General features: G+C 49.9%; 1 protein-coding gene across 2 annotated transcripts; it reads right to left on the reverse strand.

Moving 5' to 3' along the window:
* Positions 1–1,384: 1,384 nt before the first annotated feature.
* nol9 (nucleolar protein 9) lies at positions 1,385–19,436 on the reverse strand. Of its 2 annotated transcripts, none has more exons than XM_069183783.1 (13): positions 18,813–19,436; positions 14,694–15,300; positions 14,020–14,239; positions 12,192–12,322; positions 11,042–11,180; positions 10,220–10,316; positions 9,461–9,558; positions 8,812–8,973; positions 7,832–8,096; positions 6,848–6,959; positions 5,802–5,976; positions 4,176–4,309; positions 1,385–3,785 (listed from the first exon to the last, which is right to left on the reverse strand). In XM_069183783.1, the coding sequence occupies exons 2-13, from the start codon at positions 15,234–15,236 to the stop codon at positions 3,645–3,647; spliced, it is 2,217 nt and encodes a 738-aa protein (XP_069039884.1). In that variant the 5' UTR covers positions 15,237–15,300; positions 18,813–19,436; the 3' UTR covers positions 1,385–3,644. The 2 variants fall into 2 exon arrangements, with proteins under 2 accessions (XP_069039884.1, XP_015192803.2); XM_015337317.2 differs by lacking the exon at positions 18,813–19,436 and adding an exon at positions 18,430–18,587.
* Between the last annotated feature and the right edge of the window lie 240 nt (positions 19,437–19,676).

The following is a 19,676-nucleotide window of genomic DNA, read 5'->3' on the forward strand; positions in this document are numbered from 1 at the left end:
CTGAACCCGAGACCGGAGAATCGGTTCCACGCTCCAGGACGCTCGGGCTCAAATTGCTGCCGGTAGAGCAGATGGCAGGCCTGTGCTCCTGCAGGGTGCTCCCCTCCTATAATTGAACAGCTTTATAGGGCAGTGCGCTCAGCTTACAATTAGCTGCAGTAAGTGGCATTTATCATGGTTGTTTTCTTATACCAAAGCAATTGAAGGTGTAGGTGGAGGGGGCTGGCTATGCTATTTTAAACAGTATGTAATTACTCTTGCGCGCAGAACTGCACTTAGAACAGTCTGCTACGGAAGCATCCTTTTGTATGAGTACGCGCTGTCGCAGTACCAGGGCTGAGAGGCACCAGAGTGAGTGGGGGTGGGTCAGGGGACTCAACTCCCTTCTTCACTGACGCCAGATAGGAACCAAAACTCTTCCCCTCGCAGTGCCATGCCCAACCCCCGTGGGCCACCCTCGCACTAGCAGTCGTTTACCGCTCAATAACAAAAAGCAACCCGGACGGCCATTACACGAAGTGGCCGCTAGAGGGAGACTATAAAACTCAAAGCACGCACTGCTCTTGCCTTCCCCCTAGTGGTAAACACTGACCAATGCACCCCCATTGTGCTCTCTTTACTTGTGCAGTTTTACACACATAATAATAATTGCTTACACTTATATAGCGCTTTTCTGGACACTCCACTCAAAGCGCTTTACAGTTAATGGGGATCCCCTCCACCACCACCAGTGTGCAGCCCCACCTGGATGATGCGACGGCAGCCATAGTGCGCCAGAACGCTCACCACACATCAGCTCTCAGTGGGGAGGAGAGCAGAGTAATGTAACCAATTCATAGAGGGGGGTATTAGGAGGCCATGATTGGTAAGGGCCAATGGGAAATTTGGCCAGGACACCGGGGTTACACCCCTACTCTTTTCGAGAAGCGCCCTGGGATTTTTAATGACCACAGAGAGTCAGGACCTCGGTTTTACGTCTCATTTGAAGGACGGCGCCTGTTAACAGTATAGTGTCCCCGTCACTATACTGGGGCATTAGGACCCACACAGACTGGAGGGTGAGCGTCCCCTGCTGGCCCCACTAACACCTCTTCCAGCAGCAACCTTAGTTTTTCCCAGGAGGTCTCCCATCCAGGTTGAGTTGCAGGGTGATATGGCTGCTAGAGGGATGGGGATCCCACATGGAGGGATATACTGCATATCATGAAGAGTTGACACATTTTTTACACGCTTACACGCTTCATGCTTATATACCAAACGAGGAACAATTCATTTTCACATACAGGCTCTCTGGGTGCTACATGTACAGCCTGTATGTATTGAGAAAGAAGATTTAGGCCGAGGAGCAGCCAAAACCGCTGCTTTGACTTGAGAACAAAGAGACTTTTATCAATGAAATGATTTATTACGGAGATAAACACTTGCACATACCAGTATAAAAAAGGGAAAAGGACCAGAGACCGGTACATGGCGAGGAGCGTGTGCAGAATGTGTCCACGGGTCTCGCACAGACTGCCCCCAGCCCTGCCCGACACCCCCGCCCCCCCCCGTCTCCCTCAGCCAGGGCAGACACGGGCACAGCTGCTCCCCCACGGCGTGATGCTGCTACTGCCTACGTCTGCACGTTCCACAAGGCGGCCTGACAGAATCAGTACTGGCACAACTTGGTAAGGCACTTGCCTGAGCCCCCGGCGCGGGTTCGAGTCTGGGTGGTGACCCCAGCAGGCTGAGACCAGGACTCCCCAGGAGGCGAGGGGTTCTTTCAGCACCGGGTGAGAAAGCGCCCTGCTGTGGTGTTGCTCTGGGTCAGGGAGCGGTGCAGCCTGGGAGGTGTGAACTGACGAGAGACTCGGAGACAGGCGGGTCAGAGGAGATTACCCACAGTTCCCCACTTGCCCCCCGTGGGCGATCAGGGCGGTGCGCGGCCGGGAGACAAGACACAGGAAAACGCACAAGTGGCGATTCCCAGAGCAGGCCATTACAGCGCAAAAAAAATCACGATAAAGTAACGAAATTTAAAAAACAGATATCTAATCTGCTTGCCCCTGCCATCTCTCCACTGTTTGTCCAGGACACTCTTTCCTTGATGTAAAAAAAAAAACACAAAAAATGGAAATGGCTCTGGGTCATCAGTCACTTCTTTCAGGCTGATCTAAATCCACTAAGTCAACCAGCTGCTTGGTCTAAACACATCTGTGCAAAACGGACTGCAGACCACACTAGTCCCTCAAACTCTTCATACCGTTCCTCATCCACACTACAGGCGGGCTGGGCTTCAGGTGAGCTGCACTGGCCTCTGCTGATCAGTTCAGGGGACACCGTGGTGCAGAACCGTGTGGTTGACAACACCGCAGGGATTGAAGGTGTGCCGGGCGTGCCCAGTGCAACAGGAGCAGGCTTTGCACTAGACCGAGCCCTTCAGGGAGAGACTGGGACCGGATCCAAAAACCTCACTTCCAGGGCCCTGCAGCCCTGAGCTGCTGCCTCACAGTGCAGGCGTGCCACGCGGTTGGGAGGGTTGCCCTGCGCCAGGCTGGCACACTTCAGTCACTGACGCTGCCACGCGGCGCCCGTCAGGTCTCACGAGAGCGGGCCGGTCAGCTCAGAGGGAGCATTAAGAAAGCAAAGAGTCAAGAGAAACACATGGAGAGAACGCAGCACTCAAAACCTGCCTAACAAAAAGGGCTCGTCGACAAGGGCTTTCGGGTGTCTGATTTGCACTAGCAGGTTCCTGATGTTGAACCAGACACGTACATCCCCCCCCCCCCCATCACCTTTCTGGGCTGCTGCTGCTGCTGCACATGCCGATTCATTTCTGTCCTCCGCGCGGGGAAATACAGCTTTCGCTGTTGCAGTCCTCGATCGCGCTGCAGCTCATGCACTTCTCCGGCATCATGGGAAAACGTGCGGGCATGTGGCCGACGTGTGAGTGCAACACAGGGAGAGCGTGCTATTCCTGGGCTCCAGTCCCCAAAGTGTGTGTGTAGGTGCACAGCTGATGGGGCACCCCTACAGGAGAGCTCCTCATGCTGCGCCGATTTGAAAACACGTCGGGAAGCCATTTAAGCAGGTTTTCACTTTTGATACCTGCCCTCCCCACCCAGTCAAGCTAGAGCGAGTCTTGTGATAAAACGATACCTCCGAGATCAGGCCTGACCTAGTCTATAAAACCATGAAAACATTCCAGATCGGATCCTTCCCTCTGTTTTCAGTCCGAAAGGAAAGGTGAAGAATGCCTCACGAGAGGAATTTACTAAATGTCTAAGGAGGCAAAATCTTCTTTCGATGCACTCATTTACCCTCCAGTCCTTTGTCCGATTTCAAAACTAACCAGAAACTACTCACTCACCATGAGACTCCAAAGTAAAAAAAACAACAACAAAAGCAATAAAAACAAGGTTTAGGAAGGACATTCCACCTTGCTCTCAGCATCGCTAACAGGAGCCAGTGGGACAGACAGCTCCCCTCCATTTCCAAACGGCTGCAGAACGAAGGAGAGAGAACCCCATGATGATTCAAGATGTCGGTGTGGGGGAAAGTACGACAGTCTTCGTCTTTAAGTGCTGTGGCTCGAACCGGGTTTGAATCTGCTTCTCCCCGCCCCGAACAGAACCGGTGCAGGCTGCCCGGGCCTGGTTCCAGCCCTAGCGGGGCCCGTTCCTGCTGGAGAAGCCCCCCAGGTGCTCGCGCCTCTTCAGCCCCTTCTGTACCCTCAGCTTCCCAGCCCCCGAGATGTCAAAGCTGTAGTCCGAGGTGATGTAAGGGCACTCCCCCTCAGCCCCCAGCTGCAACACAGACCCCACGAGCATCAGCCATGCACGAGGACAGCCACCTCTCTCTTTATTCTTGCCCCCTTACAATTTCCAGGCGTTTTCTGTGACACAGAACACCTCGCCCCCACCTCTCTCATTCACCTTGTCCTGTATTCTATATACAGGCTCATCTCTGCTACCTATCTCAGCTCATTCTGCCATCCTTTCCTATGACATGCTTGAAAATTACAGTCTTTTTTTATATATGCACGCTAAGGAAATGAAAACAAGGGTAAAGCGAAGGAGAAAAAAGCATGGCTGGTTTCTCCGAAAACATGACTGCTGGAAACAGGTTAGCTGAACCCCCTTAACATGACAGGACATTTCTCTCGAGGGGGTCTGACGCCAGGGTCCATTTCTCACCTGTGTCCTGAGGAGGGTGTGGGGTAGTGTCACCCCCCCGAGCAGCAGACAGTTGACCTGTCGCAGGACAGAAGGGGGCACAGGTGTCACCACGAAATACAGGCCCCTCGGCACATCCACACCGCGCAGGACTCCTAGAGCACGCAGACAGACAGACAGGAGAGGGCTGAAATCCGGCGTCTGGCCACAATCATTTTCAGGAGGGGTTCACGCCCCCTCCAGCTCTCGATCGACTGCTTCCTTTCAAACTTCCTTCATTTCCAGATTTCTACCTTCAACACTTCTCCTGGACTCCCCTGTGTAATTTCCAACACTTTACCCCCATGATGTTTATCTCTTCTTCTCCTTATCCACCCCTTCGCCTCTATTCCTGCTCTCTCCCTCACATATGGGGAAGGCTCAACAACCAAAAGGTTGTGATTCTTCTTCTCTCTCTGGTTTTCAGTGTGGAATTAACCTCTGCTCATTCCTCTGCAGCTAGTACACAGGCCTAGCTCCTCAGTCTCAAACTCGCAGATTACAATGGTGTCCTCTTCTGTTTTCTGCCAGTTTAAGAACACTTCTGGACCGTTAGGTTCAGGGCTTACAGCCAGACATATGCTAGACAGTCACACTGAATGAACCACGGAAGACATTATTAGGATGACAGACACAGCCACTCACTAAACCAAGGCAGTGCACAGAGTTCCTGGATTTTACTGGCAATCTATAGATTAGACTGAGACAGTCTTGTATGTAAAAAAAGGTCAGGAATACAGACTCAGTTATTTCTACTGCTTCACCAACCATACTGTGGTTTCAGCAATTTGCCTCAAATAAATTCAGAAACTTAGGCTGCTATACAAAAGTAAACGGACTGGCAGGGCAAACAGAAACACCCGTGTGAGATGTGATCTGGCACCTCCTGGAAGCTTATTCTCAGCATTTCTGCAAAGACCGGCTTAATTTCGTGTTAAGAAATCACCTGACGTGTGAGGATGCAGAAGAGAACGGAGGAAAACCTCTATTCTCATCAACTGGAGTGAGACCTTTAGTATTTGTCAAAAACACAGGTCTTTTACGCTATCATCCAGGTGGATGCTGCACATTGGTGGTGGTGGAGGGGATCCCCATTACCTGTAAAGCGCTTTGAGTGGAGTGTCCAGAAAAGCGCTATATAAGTGTAAGCAATTATTATAATTATTATTATTATCATTTTGCATGTGGGTCATTCGTGTTTGACACTGCTGCAACTCATAACGTCATAACTAGTGAGACATCTTTAAAGGGCGACTGGAATAGACGAGAGATAAGAGCACTTTATTAGCCCTATGCAATTTCTTGTATTAGGAATTTGTCTTTTCGCAGACCCAAACTTTTTCTCCATGAGACACACAGACAGGGAGAGAAGCTTGGGGTCAGAGTGCAGGGTCAGCCATTTATACGGCACCCCTGGAGCAGTTGTGGTTAAGGGCCTTGCTCGGGGGCCCAACGGAGTAGGATTCCTCTGCCAGCTGCGGGATACGAACCGGCAACCTTCCAGCCACAGGCGTGGATCCTTAGCCACAGAGCCACCGGGAGGAGAAACAGCAGGGGAAGAACCCCTCTCATCTGTGACCCTCCCCCCAACCAGCTATGAAGACTCACCAAAGCCCAGGCATTCGCAGACGGGGGTTCGGGACAGAAGCACCGGCCCTCCCGCCCCCCCCACCTTCTCTGCCAGGACACAGAGGCCGACCAGACTGGCGTTGGCGGTGTACAGGACGTGGGCAGGGGCCACCTCACAATGCATAACCCTCAGGGCTACAGACGACATGGGCACCTGTGAAACAGAGACACGGCTTCACACACAGGTACCCACTAACCCGCAGCCTCAAGCGACAGCTCACTCGTCCTGGGTCCGCTCACGACATGATGACAAAAGTCCTCTACTTGCTCTTATCTAGCACCTCAAGGGCTACATTCCTTGAAGAGGATGGAGCATCATATAAAGCTGCGTGGTCCACTCACAGACCCCAGAGTGACTGAAAAGCATGCAGCTTGGGACACACAGTTTGGGCTCCACTGGTTTGAGTCTGTGGCTCAGCTCCCCTGAGAAGAGTTAGAGTAAGGTATCCCAAGGTGCCCAGGTGCTCGTCATCTCGGAGACAAAATTGGGAAGAGCTGCCACCCTCTCCTCTCTAATGCTTTAGCTTTGGCACTGTGAGCTCACAGTGCGAAAGAGAGGCGCATGGACCTGTTGTTGATTACTGCTGTGCAAGTATGAGGGTCGTTTCAGTGCTCCAAGTTAAAAACTGGTGATTCCAATGATCACAAACTACAGGAGACAGGAAAATATGCAAATTTCTGATTTCACCTTCATACAATTCTGCCATGTGCATAGAGCTAGCTTGAAAGGAGAGTCTGTGCGCTAGGCATTGCTAGGCACTAGACTGATAAACAGCTCAGAGAATACGAAAGACCATACCTTGTCACCACACATGTGTGGGCCAAAAATTGTATGTTTTTGAAAGTCATTCTTAGAGACTGTTGACTCTAAGAATTACAGTACAGCTTTAACATGTAACAGTTGATGTACAGAGCCCTGTACGTGAAAGGAACAGTGGAATTAACCGTTTTCCTACATCTACCGTCTTTTTTGCAAAAGCGTCCCTGTATAGGGGAAGGGACATGGAGGTAGATTGGGAGCTTACCTGGTAAGGGGTGAAGCAGTTCAGAGAGCGCGCTGGGCCAGGCTCAGGGTCCTGGAGCTGGCTGAAATACCCCAGCAGGGCCAGGTCCCGGAGAACATTGCTGTGATATTTCCTGCACACAGACAGACACCTTCAATGCACTGACACAGAAAGGCTTCTATCACACTGCCTGTTGCACATGTAGGCTGGTTTCATTAAAAACTAGTCATGGGGCATCATTGTCCAGCATTTCACCATTTGTTGGACATCCACAATGACTAATTACTTAAATGCAATATACAAGGAATCTTATCATGTTTATCCACTCCATACATTGGCACAGATATGCAACACTCATTACAGAAAGTGACGTGCACATTTTAAAATGTACCAGTGACAGTGCAACACTCAAACATACATAACCTAATATAGCTATAGGTAAGGATTGTTTCTTTTCATGTTTATAACTTTACCATGCACAAAAGACTATAATAAAACGCTGACCTGTATAAGTAGTTTTAAAGACAACTCTGACTCCTGCCAATCGTTTTCTTGGCCTGACTCACTTCATTTATAGTGATCAGTGCTGACTATGAGTTGTGTATTTTTCCTGCACTAGTCCTAAAACTAGTTAGTTGGAATTCTTTGAATTATATATTTTATTAACAGTGGGAGATATAAGATATGCTTGCCTTTGCAAAAGAAGGAGGCGAGAGTCATTTAACACTTGCAATTGGCTGTGTTATTTGTTTTAAAAGAACAATTAAACCGTTCAATTAAACTGTGCACATGTTTCAGGTTGTAAATGAGTTAAAATGATTTGGTTAATCTAAATCGTTTAGCTTTTAACAAGCTGGTGTTTTATGACGGTATTTTGTTTGCCAGAACTACACCAGCATGCTTCGTCACAGGGTGAGATCTGAACTGAACTAAAAGAAACCTAGCTGTCTGTCCTTTGCTCTTACTGCATCCTTCCTTTTTTAAGCCCATTCGTTGTAGCCTTACGTGATCAGGGCTTCTCCTGCTCCCTCAAACTCTGACTGGACACCGAGCAGCGTGTGGCCCTGTGCAGCCATGCAGTCCTGCGTCTCCTCCCCCTCTGTGGGCATGGACGACCTCTGAACCCGAGGCGTGGTCAGCCAGCCAGTGGCAGAACGTAGGTAGGCCGGGGTGAGGGCGGGGAACTGGGACGTGTCCCCATGGCTGATCTGTACCACATGGGTGACAGACAGCAGGCGGATCAGATCCACCAGGAGCTGGAAGCCAAACCCTGCAAGACGAGCACGTACACAGAAGTCAGACACGAGTGCACGACGGGCTGCAGGTGAACATGATCCTATTTCACAAATGTGCACCACTCAGAACGGCCTTGGTCAACTCTAATCTGTGCAGTCCGACAGGAGCAATGGCTCCACAATGAGGTGAAAACCGTCGAGTGGTCAATTTTGCAATGCCCTACAGGTGAAAGGTAGGTGAAAAGATAAGATAATAGCAAAATCGCTGAGCAATTCTTCAGCACCTTTCAGCTAAAAGCACTGTACACTGAGAAGTGACCCGATTCTGGGCATCAACCTGGGGGACACATGAGAGATGTTCTACAACATCAGCTCACTGAACTGACCTGTGTGGAGCAGAGGAAATTCACGTAGAGCACACAGGACAGCCCTGAACAGGAATTGTGTTCGTGTACAGGGGACAAGCACCCAGACTCTTACAAACAGCGCCATAGGATCTTTAAAACCCACATGCAGTCAGGACCTCAGCTTAGTGTCTCATCTGACAGATGGTGCTACATCACTGGGTACCCAGATACCATACTGGTGGTCACGAGAGGAGAAGCAACACCTACTGGAAAAAGTCTGAAACTGACAGAAATCTCTCTTGGAATTCTTCACCTGGAAACTGAATTCTACCATACTTATTGTAAAAGAAAATAAAAATCCCATGTCGTGATATTTCAAAACAGCTGAGGACGCGTCCCCGACCTTTGACCCAGCCCATGGTGTTGATGACGATGGGCGTCTCTCTCCGGTAGAATCGCCACAGGTACTTCACGGACTCCAGGTAGCGGTCCAGGTCGCGCTCGACCGAGCTCTCTCCGAAAAACACCATCCGGGACGGGAGGCGCTGGTGAGTGAAGGGCGGGCCTGAACCCCAGGGAGTGCGAGATGTGCAGAGAGGAGCGTTAAGCACTGGGACAGTCATGTGAAACTCACCATTTCTGCTGTGCAGTAATGAAATCGTTATTTCAGCTCAACAGATACATATGAGACAAAATAATAGAATTTCAGGGTTTATTTCAGGATATTGTTGTGGGTACATTTTAAACCACCAGCGATGTGGGTGGCATGGTGGTGCAGTGGTCAGCATTGCTACCTCACAGCGCTGGTGGTTTAACATCTACGTACAACAATGCCTTGCTTGTTGCTCCTTCTGCACATAGTGACGGAAAGATGATTTGAGGGGAATGGCCAGCTCTGACGAACTTCACACAAGCAAAGGAAGAGAAATGTGCACAGATCGGCCATTCAGAGGACGAAAGGAGAGACTGCCCGCAGGACGGAAGAGCAGAAACTTCCCTGGTACAGATGGTCTCTCTGGAACTGGAAACAGACCCGAGAGGTGTGTACTCACCCAGCAGAGGCTCGGTGACGGAGAGCAGAGACAGGCAGCCTGGGGGAGTAAACTCCGTCTGGCCCACATCGCACTCGAGGTAATCCACACTGACAGTACTGCACGCACACACAGAGGAGGGAGAGGGCAAAAGATGACCTGTCCGCTACTGAAGTGGCACGCTGACAATGTAACGTGTCAGTATTACATTTGTGGTATGTTGCTGTCTGCCGCCTTACTAACTCTGATGATGACGTCTCAGTGAGGCATTCATTGTGCACGGTTAAGCCAAAACGCCCTGGGTAACAATGGCCACAAGACCCCACTGAGACAGACTTCCATACACTGCAGCAGGTAAATCAAGGCTCTGTGCGTTAAAACTTCAACAACACAATTTTCTATTAAAAGAGGTTGCTTTGTGCTTTGAACACAGTGCTGTCTATGCACAATACAATTATTCTGCGCTAACAGAGCTGTAGGTGTCCATCTAAAGCGATTTTGTATCACAGTGCTCATATTTGCGCAGACAATGTATTACAGCAATCACTCTTCCTCCTATTCACAGACCCACGCACATTCTGATCTGGCTGGCAGGTAGGTGGTGGAGCGCTGTAGTGACTCTGGCATGCAGCGTCACTGGAATGCTTAGAAAATCGGTACAACCCCTTGTAATCCCACTGTTGAACTCGTCAAAAAGATTGACGCCGCGGCCTTGAAAACACTGGGCTCACACGAACGCGCACAGACACGCACACACAGAGACAAACTACGCAGACTCACTGGTTAAGCAGGGTGTTTATGAGGTGCCTGTTGAATGTGGACTTCCCCACGTTCTTCGAGCCACACACCAGAATGATCGGATAGCCCTCCGATTCCTCTGTAGAGAGATGCAGCATGCCATCAAACGTACAGGCCAAGGGCAGCGCCAGCCGACTGGTCCCAGGGCAATGTGTGAATGCCAGTCTGCAGCTAACAGGACTAGTGTTAAATGTACAGGCGGAGAGTGAACTAGGGTTAAAACTGAACAAAGCAGGGAATCCACAAGAACTGTATTTTAGAAAGTGAGATACAGTTTAATGAGAGGATGGAAAGACTGAACCACTGAGGAGAGTCCATCTGTTTTACATCTGCAAGTTATTTGAACTACGAAAGGAAGTTTTAATAACTGTTTAAATAAAAACAAAACACATTTTAAATTACTTTAAGAACAAAAAAGCAGCCTGAAAACAGAAGTATGGGCTGAACTTAATTCTCTCTCTTGCTCTGTCAACCAATTTTGTTGATTGCTTTCCATAAAGTGCAGATGAATCAAGACATTCTTGCAATGGTTCTTACAACTACAGGGTTAATCAGATCTCCTACTAGCACTCCTCCCCAACTGACTTAACAGAGGGACTGTTTCTTGCACTGTGATTTGCCTGATCTGCAATTCGCTGTGATGAAGGTGTTTATCTAAAGCTGCACAACTTCAGTTAAATTATATTTTTTAATTTAGAAAAAAAAATACAGACAAGCTATTTGTGCTTGCTATTCTATTCCCAAGAGCCAGTGAGACAGGATCTCACTGCTGCACACTGAGCAGCAGTGTGGATGACATCATACCTCGACAGGCGCTGACCAGGTCACCGAGGGCACTGCTATAACTCTGTGATGTCACTTGTCCACTGCTGCCTTTCAGGGGGAATACTCCGATGGGAGAGAAAGGGCATTCCAAACCAGCCAACTGGACACTGCTTTCTTTCTGTCAAAGAACCACAAATTAAAATTTAGGAGCAATCCGGGCAGATAATGGAAGATCCTCATTTAGACAAAATGTTGCATCCAGGACAAACCTCTTAACCTCAGTGCTGAAGCGCATATTATGAGATCCTTTAAAAAACACTGTTGGACAGGACTGTTGGATGACCACAGTAAGAATAGGGTGTTTTAGGACAGGAGAGTGAGCTCACTCACCTGTCCCAGCCCGAACAGGTCATGAAGGGGGCACATGCCTCACTCACCTGTCCCAGCCCGAACAGGTCATGAAGGGGGCACATGCCTCACTCACCTGTCCCAGTCCGAACAGGTCATGAAGGGAACAGAGAGCTCACTCACCTGTCCCAGTCCGAACAGGTCATGAAGGGAACAGAGAGCTCACACACCTGTCCCAGCCCGAACAGGTCATGAAGGGAACAGAGAGCTCACACACCTGTCCCAGCCCGAACAGGTCATGAAGGGGGCACAGAGCTCACTCACCTGTCCCAGTCCGAACAGGTCATGAAGGGAACAGAGAGCTCGCTCACCTGTCCCAGTCCGAACAGGTCATGAAGGGAACAGAGAGCTCACACACCTGTCCCAGTCCGAACAGGTCATGAAGGGAACAGAGAGCTCACACACCTGTCCCAGTCCGAACAGGTCATGAAGGGAACAGAGAGCTCGCTCACCTGTCCCAGCCCGAACAGGTCATGAAGGGGGCACAGAGCTCACTCACCTGTCCCAGTCCGAACAGGTCATGAAGGGAACAGAGAGCTCACTCACCTGTCCCAGCCCGAACAGGTCATGAAGGGAACAGAGAGCTCGCTCACCTGTCCCAGCCCGAACAGGTCATGAAGGGAACAGAGAGCTCGCTCACCTGTCCCAGTCCGAACAGGTCATGAAGGGGGCACAGAGCTCACTCACCTGTCCCAGTCCGAACAGGTCATGAAGGGAACAGAGAGCTCGCTCACCTGTCCCAGCCCGAACAGGTCATGAAGGGAACAGAGAGCTCGCTCACCTGTCCCAGCCCGAACAGGTCTTGGTGCTCAGGGAGGCTCTGCAGGAAGCGGGTGAGTGGTGTGTCCAGGGGCTCCAGCAGGATCAGGCAGGAGTCTGAACTGATCTCGCTCAGCAGGTCCTTCCGTACCTCTGAAGGGGTCGGGGGGAACAATGACAAAGTCAGCTGGCGTCTGGGAGGGGAAACACTGTGGCCATTAACGTCACTGGGTTTTCTGCCTGGACCTGCCTTCGCGTTACAGCTCCGATATGATGCACAAGGAAAATTTGACTCCAGCCGAATGGAAAACAATCAGCATGTAAATGCTTATACACCAGCCTTTTATTCACCAACTGTCACGCTCAAAAAAAGAACATGCATAGAATGAGAGCTCACAAAAATGGGGGGAAGGTATTCAAATTTTAACATAAGAAAAGAGGTCTGAATATGGTGTCAGGCTTTGCACAAACCAAACTTAATCTATCCTGATTGATCTACATGATAACAATAGGTTGAAGTAGTTCAGGTGGCCTGAACCTATTACCTATTACATGACAACAACAGGACAATCTAGGGATCCCAATCTCTATCAATCTAGGAATACAGCTTTTGGATCTGCAACTACTCCCACCAGCAAAACCAGCGTGACAGAAGTTGAATAGTAATTTTCACTGAAAAGGAACCATCAGGGACCCATAGACATTGTCACACCAGTATCTCGCATCTAAAAAGCACATTAGTCAAATACTTCTAAAATGCCCTAATACACCCTACATTTTGAAACCAGCTTATGCGCTGCAAGATTAAAAACCACCCATTGCTTTGAAAGCACGGCTAGTGGCATGTGTGCCTGAGCACTGATTTGGTGCTCTTGCTTTGGTGCTCAATTGCACTGAATGGTCCCCTTTCCTGACGATCCATTCAGACGCAGAGCAGGACCACCGAGTTCAGTAAACCCCCCTATTACTGGCGTTCACCTCAGTTCTGCAAAGACACTGGCAGCTCGGGCAGCCACACTACCCTGCTTCATGGGTGTACGCATTTGTTCATCATCAGAATTCCTGGTAAGAGCTTGGAAGCACAGGGAGTGTGGCATGATTGCAGGTGCCAGTTCGCTGTAGGGCACACTCACGTGCACAAAGCGACAATTAAGAGACTCCAATTAGCATGTCCGTGAAAGGTGGGATAGACCAGAGCAGCAGAGCCTGGAGCAAGCCCACGTGGACACAAAGAGATCGTGCAAGATCCATAAATACAGCACCCTAATCCGAAACCAAACCCAGACCCGCGGAGCAGTGCAACAGCAGCGCTAGCTGCCATGCCAGCTCACTCTATCTGTATCCCTTGCTTCCAAACCAAAAAGAAGTAAGCACCAATGGAAAGGTACTATTATCATTAAAGTGAAGAGTGTTTTGGATTCATAAATTCTGGAAAATGATTTTCCACCCCTGAAGATCTAATCTAATCTTATCTGATGGTGCAGAGGTTAGCACTGCTGTCTGGCAGCACTGGGGCCCTGGGTTCGATTACCAATCTGGGCTACCTTCTGTGTGGAGTTTGCGTGTTCTCCAAGTGTTCAAATAGGCTTCCCCCGCGTGCTCAAGTGTCCTCCCAAAGACCAGAGATACGCTGGGAGGTTAACGGGCGGCTGGGAAAACCGGACCCGGTGCGAGTGTGTGTGCGTGCGTTTGTGTCTGCGTGTGCCCCGCAACGGACTGGCGTCCTGTCCAGGGGGTACCCTCCCTTGCGCCCACTGCTTGCCAGGATAGGCTCCGGTTCCCTCCGCGACCCTGAATCGGAAGAAGCGTTCGGAAAGCGGGCGGGCGGATCTTCCGCTCTCCGGGCTCACCTGCGGGCAGGTGCTTGCGGACGACGGCCCTGGCCCCCTGGCGGCGCTCCTTGCGGGTCTTGTCGGCGCCGGCGTGGCCCAGGGCGGCGAGCGACAGCGGGCAGTGCGTGGGCAGCGACAGGAGGGGGTAGGGCTGCTGCCCTTCCTCCACCGTGAAGCCCAGCACCTCCACCCTCCCGTAGAGGCAGGTCAGCTGGCACTTCCCGCGGAACACCAGGCTCTGGGAGGGAGAGGCAGGCTTGAGCATCTCGCGGTCAGGCAGGGCAGGAGCCTGGCCCTGGAGCTGCACAGAAAAACTCCCAGCAGCCTACTCCGCAGCGGTCTTACCTATCCAAGGATTCACCAGCTACACAGCTCAGCACTAAGAAACCTACCGGAGACCAACGAGCGACGGAACATATGTTAGCTTTACATGTCGGTCTACAAGAACACACCCCGTTCCAGCCCGACAATTCACAGAACTGTCGCTGGATAAAACGAAGTAGCCTGTTAAACGGATTGAGCTTGTGAGCTCGTTTCCACTGTGTGTTTTTTTGGGGGGGTAAGTGTGCACAAAAAAAAACATTACAGCGAAAGGGAAAGAGCCAAGACAATTGATCTAGTCAGAAAGCTGTCAGGAGCAGAAGGAAAGGGCACAGGGGGAGGGTGAAGAGGAGTCAGAGTGACACGCCCACCTCGCCCGGCAGCATGGCCAGCACGGTCCTGTTTCTGACCGGGTCCCAGGCGGCCCGGTGGGGCGCGGGGCCGGCGGGGGCGGCGCCGGGCTCCAGGCCGCCGCGGTCCCCGGCGCCGCGCTCCGGGTCCGACCCCGCCGTGCCGTTCTCCAGCACCGACCTGGCGAACGAGCACCAGGAATCCAGCTCCTCCGGGTTCATCTCGCCCTCCGGCCGGGCCGCGGAGACGGAGAGCGCCCTCGCGCCAGAGCCTCCGTTGGCGCGCGCGTCGGCCTTTTCCCCGGCCCGGGCCTTAGCCTGCCCCGCCGGACAGCCCGCCTCGCCGCTTGCGTGCACCGGCCTGGCATTGTGCTGCAGTCTCTTGAGGTTCGGCTGCCCCCTGCTGGCCAGCTGAGTGTACTGCAGACCCAGCGCTGTGTTAGGGCTCATGCCGGAGGCCTCCAGCAGGGGGCGCTGTAACTTCTTCTTTTTCTTCTTGCTTTTGTTCCCATGATCCCCGGAAGACCGGCCCTTGACTTTACTAACGGAGACGGGTACCTTCATTTTTGACAAGCTTTTTTCTAAAACAATGCTTCCCTCATGTGGGGCAAAGCATTCAGGCCAACACCTGCACAGAGAAAAGAGAGTTCTCCATCAGCATATGCATGAAGTAGTCATTAACTTACTTAAAAGACAACAGCACCTGTTTGTAGTGAGCCAAAGTGATTCTTTTTTTTTTAATGGATTATACAGCCTGTGGCACAATGGCCAGTGGTTAGCTTTGGTGCCTCACAGCGCTGGAACCTTAGGTTCAATTCTTGGGGTGCTATCTGAGTGGAGTTTGTAGGTTTTCTTGTGCTTGCATTAGGTTTCCACCCAGAGTCCAAAGACACAGGAGTAGGTTAATCAGCTTCAGGGGCTATCCTGCCTTGCACCCATTGGGACAGACCCCGACTCCCCCCCGCAACACTTTAGTCGATAAGGCGATTAGAAAATGGATGGATAGATGGATTGTACAGTTCTTGATGAGAAAAAGAAGAAAGTTACCCTGAAATCAAATTGTAAAATACCGGCATGGTGGTACATATCCTGTTTTCAGCTCACAGAGAAGGTACAGACGACTGTGACCAATTCATTAAGAATGTGTGGATAAGACACAAACTAATGAGCCTTAAAATTTGACTGTCTGCTAGCAGGAAGAAGAGTCACCTCTCACACAATCCTGAATGCCAACCATAACTGTGTCAAGACAGCTGTGCAAATACGAAACCGGTTTCTCCAGTAAATGGCTTCAAAACACAGTGATTCAACCGCTAAATGAAAGAAACCCTCGCGATTCGCGGTTTTGAGGCTCTGCGGTGCACCAACCCCCACCTCTCTTCCCGCACAGCATGCTGGCTCTTTGCTACTGCACGCTCGAGAAACCTTCACGTTCAGAATCGGGCAGCATTTCAGCGATACTCCAGGGCCTCAATCAGGGCACCTGAACGAGAAGTAAATAATAGTGCCACACATGCGAGAGAGGCAGGAGAGGAGAGGGAATGAAAACCCGTGACTTTAAGCAAGAAAGCCGCATTATCGGATAAGCCTGCAGAGGACAGATCCGGTACCTGCAATGTGCAGCAATAACTCTACTGCATCCACCGTGTGACATGAAGAGAAAAAAGAGAAGACATAGGGGATAGAACATAAACTGTAAGGCCTGTGAAAGGCATTTTGTTTATTTTACATACTACGTGTTAACAGCATTATTACGCTGCTAGTTTTAATGCGTCTCATTTGCTGCCGCTGGCAAATCGGTGTTTATTGGTAAAGTAGAATATTGGCCTGAACCTCTAGAATCTCCAGTATCCCTCAGTTATGATGGGGGGGGGTCTCCCCACAACACAGACTGTAGACACAGGGTAAAAGAGGGTGAGGCAGTGGACCTGGGATTCCTGAATTTTACAGGCCAGATCCCCGCTGCTTGTAAAATCACACAGAGAAGTGCCAACTCCCAGGAACGTGAAAAGCACGTCTGCGTGGGATGGGCCCGTGCTGCTGGAGCTGACCTGCACGGCAATGCGAGAGATGGGAGCTCCTACAGTCCGTTCTTCACTGCCCCCCCACCCGGAAACGCACAGCTGCAGGGCGGCACGGCGACTGGCACGTCATCCGAAACAGCTGTACCGAACATGTTGTACCGGGAAGGCAGAAGTGTTGTTCCCCTCACCGAAGTGTCCGTCCATCCGTTCTCTAACCTCTCTATCCAATACAGGATCACTGGGGGAGCTGGAGCCTACCCCAGCAAGCAAAGGGGTGCAAGTCTATGAATGAATCTATGAATTGGCTTCATCACTCTGCTCTCCTCCCCACTGAGAGCTGGTATGTGGGGAGCGTTCTGGCGCACTATGGCTGCCGTCGCATCATCCAGGTAGATGCTGCACACTGGTGGTGGTGGAGGGGATCCCCATTACCTGTAAAGCGCTTTGAGTGTCCAGAAAAGCGCTATATAAGTGTAAGTGTAAGTAAGTAAGTCGGGGTACATCCTGGAGGGGGTGCCAATCTATCACAGGGCACACCCAGCCATGCTCATGCTCACACCAGGGCCAGCTTTCCCTGAAGCCAATAAACCTGCCTAGCGTGTCTGTGGACTGTGGGAGGACACCGGAGCACCTGGAGGAAACCCACTCAAACACGGGGAGAACATACAAACTCCACGCAGACAGCACCCCGGGGACTGAACCCAGGGCGCACACAAACACACACACCTTTTGCGTGTGCAATTTTCCCAGAAGTCAGTTAACCCGCCTGGACAGTTCAAGGGTTCCTGTTTGATTCCAGCTCCTGTCCCTGTTTGTGTGGTGTCTGCATGTTGTCCCAGGCTGTGGCTGGGGAACTGGAGAGGACGTTTTAATTGCTTACTCTAATTACGGGGTTGTACAGAACCAAAATTAAGACTGTATAGAAACAAAATCAATGGTCCAAATGCTTCCTTTCATTTGTCTCCTAATCTGAAGTCAATGAAATCTGGTCTTTTTTGTTTTTAAAGATTGTATGCCCCAAGGAATGTGATAGCTAACTGTTAAATACGTGTTTAAATGCTACGGTCTGACTGTCACTAATACTTCAAACGTCTTTTGTTTTTGCAAGAAGCTAAAAAAAAACAATAATTATCAAAAACAAACTAAAAAAGCTGCATAATTCGTTGAGGTTAATATAAAGGTCCTTGCGCATGTTATGCATTTGGATTTAATTTCTGGATTCTTGATGCCACTGAAGACCACTGGAGCAGATAAATTCCCTTGAAGGAAAATAAACTGGAAGAACGTGATAACTGTATGATCGATTTCAAAATCTCGCATTATTCATGCAGAGGCTATGGTAAGTCTTTTGTCGGAAAGGCTCAGAGGATTTAGACGAGGAATAAACAGGACGCTACCGAACCTGTGTCTACACTTAAACACTGCTGTTTGTAAAAGCCGCTGTACAACATGTGATTCAATATGTACGCGTTGGCTCACCTATGCTTATGCCCACCACGACTACATAGCGATTTCTAAATAGAACCATTCACACTGCACAGAATATCACAAATAATCTCGCTTAAATAATCGCTGGTAACATAATATTGTTATATGTCTGATTTTGTCTTTATTTCCAGCGACGTTCATCAGCATACAAAACCCCTCTGGAATATGAATTACCGTTCACTCCCATCTGTATTGCCTCTTAGCCCATCTCCACCCACACAAATAATACGTATGGTAAAACGTACCTGTGTAAACCCCACAAAAAGAGTTATTCGCGCTTATCCACCGCTTAACAGCTTTTAGTCGTCGTATTTTTGTAGCCTACAGCCGCAAAATAAAAGCCGCACGTCTCCATGTGTAACAACAGCCGCCACAGCAACAAGCTTCCTTGGCCAACCAAGTCATTCCAGGAGTTACACTTTCACAATTCATTGCATCGGGAATAGGCATATTTGAGACTTCAATCGTCTAAGAACAGTTTTCATATTCACATACATGAAAATTAAAATAGTCCTGGAAAATAAATTTAATTTAATTTAAATGGACAGCGAAATTGTTGTATTAAGCATATAAATACATTTTCCTCCTTGAGAAAACATAAGCTATAAAATGATGGACAGCTACAAACCTTCCCGAAGTTTTTCCGGCCTTCGTTTCTGCGTTGGTGCCCTCTGTTGGTTAGGATATAGTACAGCGCTTCCGTTTTCGCAATATGTAAACGACAGTGTTGAGAGAACACAGTACTTTATTGATCTGATCATTTGAATTAATGAGATAATTTTAAAATTGTGGCTTTCTTATTCGCGCACAGGACAACCTGTGTCAATCAATTGCCAGTGTAACACGTGGGTAAGATAAAATAAACTCCTTCAGTCCTAATAGTTTTTCGCCCCGTTGGAAAATTACACTAAAGTATAGTGAACTCCAAATACATACACACCATTGTTTGAACTATTACAGAAATATATTGCGGTTTGTTGGGTGAAGCCTGCTCCTGTTTTTCATACAGCTCATATTTACCACACTGTAGCTTAATGTGGAGGTCCTCAGACCTACTGTTGGACCAGTAGGTGGCGCCCTTCCTTCTGGAGCATAACATCCCATTCGGTCATTCTATGGTGTGAACCCCCATCTCCCTGGCTGAATTACACTGTGGGGTGGCACAATACAGCCTTCCCACAGCTCCCCCTTAGTTCTAGTGAGGAAGCGGCTCCTCACTTTTCCACCTGAGTCACTGCTGCACTTCCTCACACCAGACTGCTTTCATTAAACCAGTTTGCAAACTACAAGCCGAGGTCACGCCCAGAGGAGCAAAGCACACCGTTTCCCTTCTGGTCCAGTGGCCATCTGACGATTTTTACACACCACTAAAGTTGAAGTAATGACACGTTTTTCTTAAAGTTGAGGGAAAGCTAGTGTGTTAGTGGGGCCAGCAGGGGGCGCTGCCCCTGCGGTCTATGTGGGTCCTAATGCCCCAGTATAGTGACGGGGA

This window comes from Lepisosteus oculatus, chromosome 25 (genome assembly GCF_040954835.1).
Source record: "Lepisosteus oculatus isolate fLepOcu1 chromosome 25, fLepOcu1.hap2, whole genome shotgun sequence".
In the NCBI taxonomy this organism is placed as follows: domain Eukaryota; kingdom Metazoa; phylum Chordata; class Actinopteri; order Semionotiformes; family Lepisosteidae; genus Lepisosteus; species Lepisosteus oculatus.